This window comes from Pteropus vampyrus, unplaced genomic scaffold, assembly GCF_000151845.1.
Source record: "Pteropus vampyrus isolate Shadow unplaced genomic scaffold, Pvam_2.0 Scaffold174, whole genome shotgun sequence".
NCBI classification, from domain to species: domain Eukaryota; kingdom Metazoa; phylum Chordata; class Mammalia; order Chiroptera; family Pteropodidae; genus Pteropus; species Pteropus vampyrus.
Window position 1 is genome coordinate 1,002,704 of NW_011888955.1, and position 2,763 is coordinate 1,005,466.

The 2,763-nt window shown below is 33.9% G+C and overlaps 1 protein-coding gene and 1 long non-coding RNA gene across 6 annotated transcripts in view; one reads left to right on the forward strand and one right to left on the reverse strand.

Moving 5' to 3' along the window:
• LOC105299161 overlaps positions 1–2,763 on the reverse strand; it is a 70,537-nt gene that overhangs the window by 47,467 nt on the left and 20,307 nt on the right. The window lies entirely within an intron of this gene.
• Positions 1–2,763, forward strand: part of MYOZ2 (myozenin 2) — a 25,490-nt gene that overhangs the window by 19,277 nt on the left and 3,450 nt on the right. The window contains exon 5 of the mRNA XM_011370771.2: positions 430–613. Within this exon, the coding sequence (XP_011369073.1) occupies positions 430–613 (184 nt within the window). The remainder of the gene's footprint in view (positions 1–429; positions 614–2,763) is intronic.

Genomic DNA, 2,763 nt, shown 5'->3' on the forward strand with positions numbered 1-2,763 from the left:
GTGGGGTTTGTCTTTGCTGCTGCTTCCCCAGAGCCCAGGCCGACTAGGACACTCAATACACATTTTTAAATTTAATGCTTTAGTTGTGATATATGGAGCCTATATAAATATCATAATGGGCATAATTTTTAAAAATTAAATGAATAGTTTCACTGAACAAATATATACTAAAATAGTCAAGGAAGAAATAATTGTATGATATGGTAAAATTAAACATTAAGCAAAGTGGTTTCTTTTGAAAACTCCGTAAGTTTAAAAAGGCTTAAAAATGTCTAATACTTTCAGACTACTCTTTTCTGAGAGATCATGAAAAGAATATGTTCTTCATAAATTTATCCTGCATGAAATTAAACATGGTTAAATATTAGGTGGAGTTTTGTAATTCTCAGGCACTCCTAGTTTACTTATTCTTGCTATATTTTTCCAAAGGATATTCTGGGCCACTGAAGGAAATTCCTCCTGAAAGATTCAACACCACAGCTGTCCCTAAGTACTACCAATCGCCCTGGGAACAGGCCATTAGCGGTGACCCCGAACTCTTGGAGGCTTTATATCCTAAACTCTTCAAGCCTGAAGGAAAGGCAGAACTGCCTGATTACAGGAGCTTTAACAGGTAATTCAGTTCTCCTGGGTGACTGGTGGCGTGTAATACCATGGTTTTATATCACGGTACAGAGAACGGAATCCTCTGATACAAAAGAATGTTTTTCTTTTAAGAAGAGACTCAAAATATCAATACAGAATGACTCCTAAGTCTAGGCAAAGATTCACTTTTGTAGTCTTGCTAATATGCCAAAACTCAGTTTTTTTTAGTATAAAAATGAAGGAAATGATTCAGAAACCATCACTATTATAATATCGATTATCTTCCACATTTAAAAAATGTTTTAATAATTTCTCAAAGTTTTGATATTAGTTTATCTGTTGTTTTAAATGATAACGCTGTTCAAGAATTTCAGAAATAATTCACATATAGGAACATGAGAACCACGGTGTAATTCTAGGTTCCAATTTATATATTTTTAAGCCAGATTAAAGGTAATTATAGGGTTTATGGCTCAAGACGCCAGCACAAGTACAAACCCAAACTCATGCTACCAAAAATATTGACAAATAATATCTGCTTTTTAGTTTTCACAATGGACATTTATTATTCCCTGTTATCCATTTTTAAAATAATTTCCATGGGGTTTTAAATATCTTTTAATAGTCATCCATTCTTTGATCACTTGATTTTCATTTTAGAGTAAAATATCTCCAGTATGCTGTCTCAGAACTACAAAAATGTAGACCTGGTGTTCAGGCTGCTTAGTGACTATTTGCCTAAAAATTAATAAATTAAGCAGTAAATCCTTGGTTTACACAAGAATACCACAAAAGCTGCATTAAAATAGTGATCATGTTTAATACTTTTACATTAATGTACTATGAAACTTTGAGTTTTCACACACTACTACAGTAATAATATTAGTATTACATCTATTATGAGTGGTACGTCTACTAGTACTTCATCTAATACTTTTAGCATTATTAGTAGTAATGCTGAGTCTTAGAACTACATCTATTCTCTAATACACCTATGGCATAAACAAGGTGTACCGCAGAATTTAAGAAGGGGTTGAATTGTGGCAGAGAAGGGAAGCTGGAGGCCCACTCTAATCAACGATATTCCCAAAGTCCTTTGCGAAGAGTAAAATGGTATTATTAGGTGGCCCTGCAGTATCACACATAATTATCAGATATTGCTGATGAAGCATGAGAGGGAGAGATGCAGTCTAGCATTCAGCAGGGGTAATGACCAGATGGGAGTTGGCGCCCAGTAGTCCCTAGGTTGACGTAACTTTGCATTTGACTATATTTAACTATTATACTATATTCAAATAATACTCTATTAAACCCATGTAACGTGAGGAAAATTAAGCTAGGAGCAAGGTTTCCAGCTCTGCTTTAGAAAGCTGTATGTTTGACTATGTCACTTAACCTCTCTTTGTACTAATTTCCTCATCTGTAAAATAAGTTCTATGATTATATGGTTAAGTACCTTCAAATATATTACATATGTGAGGTATTTAGTAGAATAATTTATTTTAATTCCTACACAATTGTTTTACATTGTTCTTTACATTATAATCAGTAATTATCATGGGTGTATTATACATCCAGCACCATTAATTTGTACAAATGCAATCCCATTACTTATCAATAAAAATAAACAAGAAACCATCTATTAACTGTGATTCTGTGTAGAATGGGCTTATTATTCACTGTGTAGCTGAAAAAGTGTAAAAATCATTTTAAGTCAGATCTATGTTGGAAGAATGTATGTTATGGATGGTATAGGAATACATGGTTATCTCTCAGCAGAATGTTCCAAACCTTTTAGTGGAAACTTTTGCTTCACTAAGTTTAACTAAAACTTGAAACTATTTTCAGAAGTCTTAAATATCTTACCAGTAGTCTCTCACCTTGAATGCTTAACATTTCTGTTCATGGGCTTTCTTTACTTTGTGTGCCGAGGGCAACAAAAATTCAAATAAACAGGATGTAGGCTCAAAGGTGCCAAAGAAAAGAACATTCTGCTTTCCAAACAGCAATCTCTCACTGGATCAGTGGTAGGAGGTAGGAGATGGGTGATGGGACCGAAGGGAATGTTTTCATTAACAAGAGAAGAAAACGACCCACAAATTGGGAGGGAAAAACAGCACAGAACCAGACAAAAAGGGAATAAAGAATGTGCTAAATGCCAAACCCAAATATTGAATT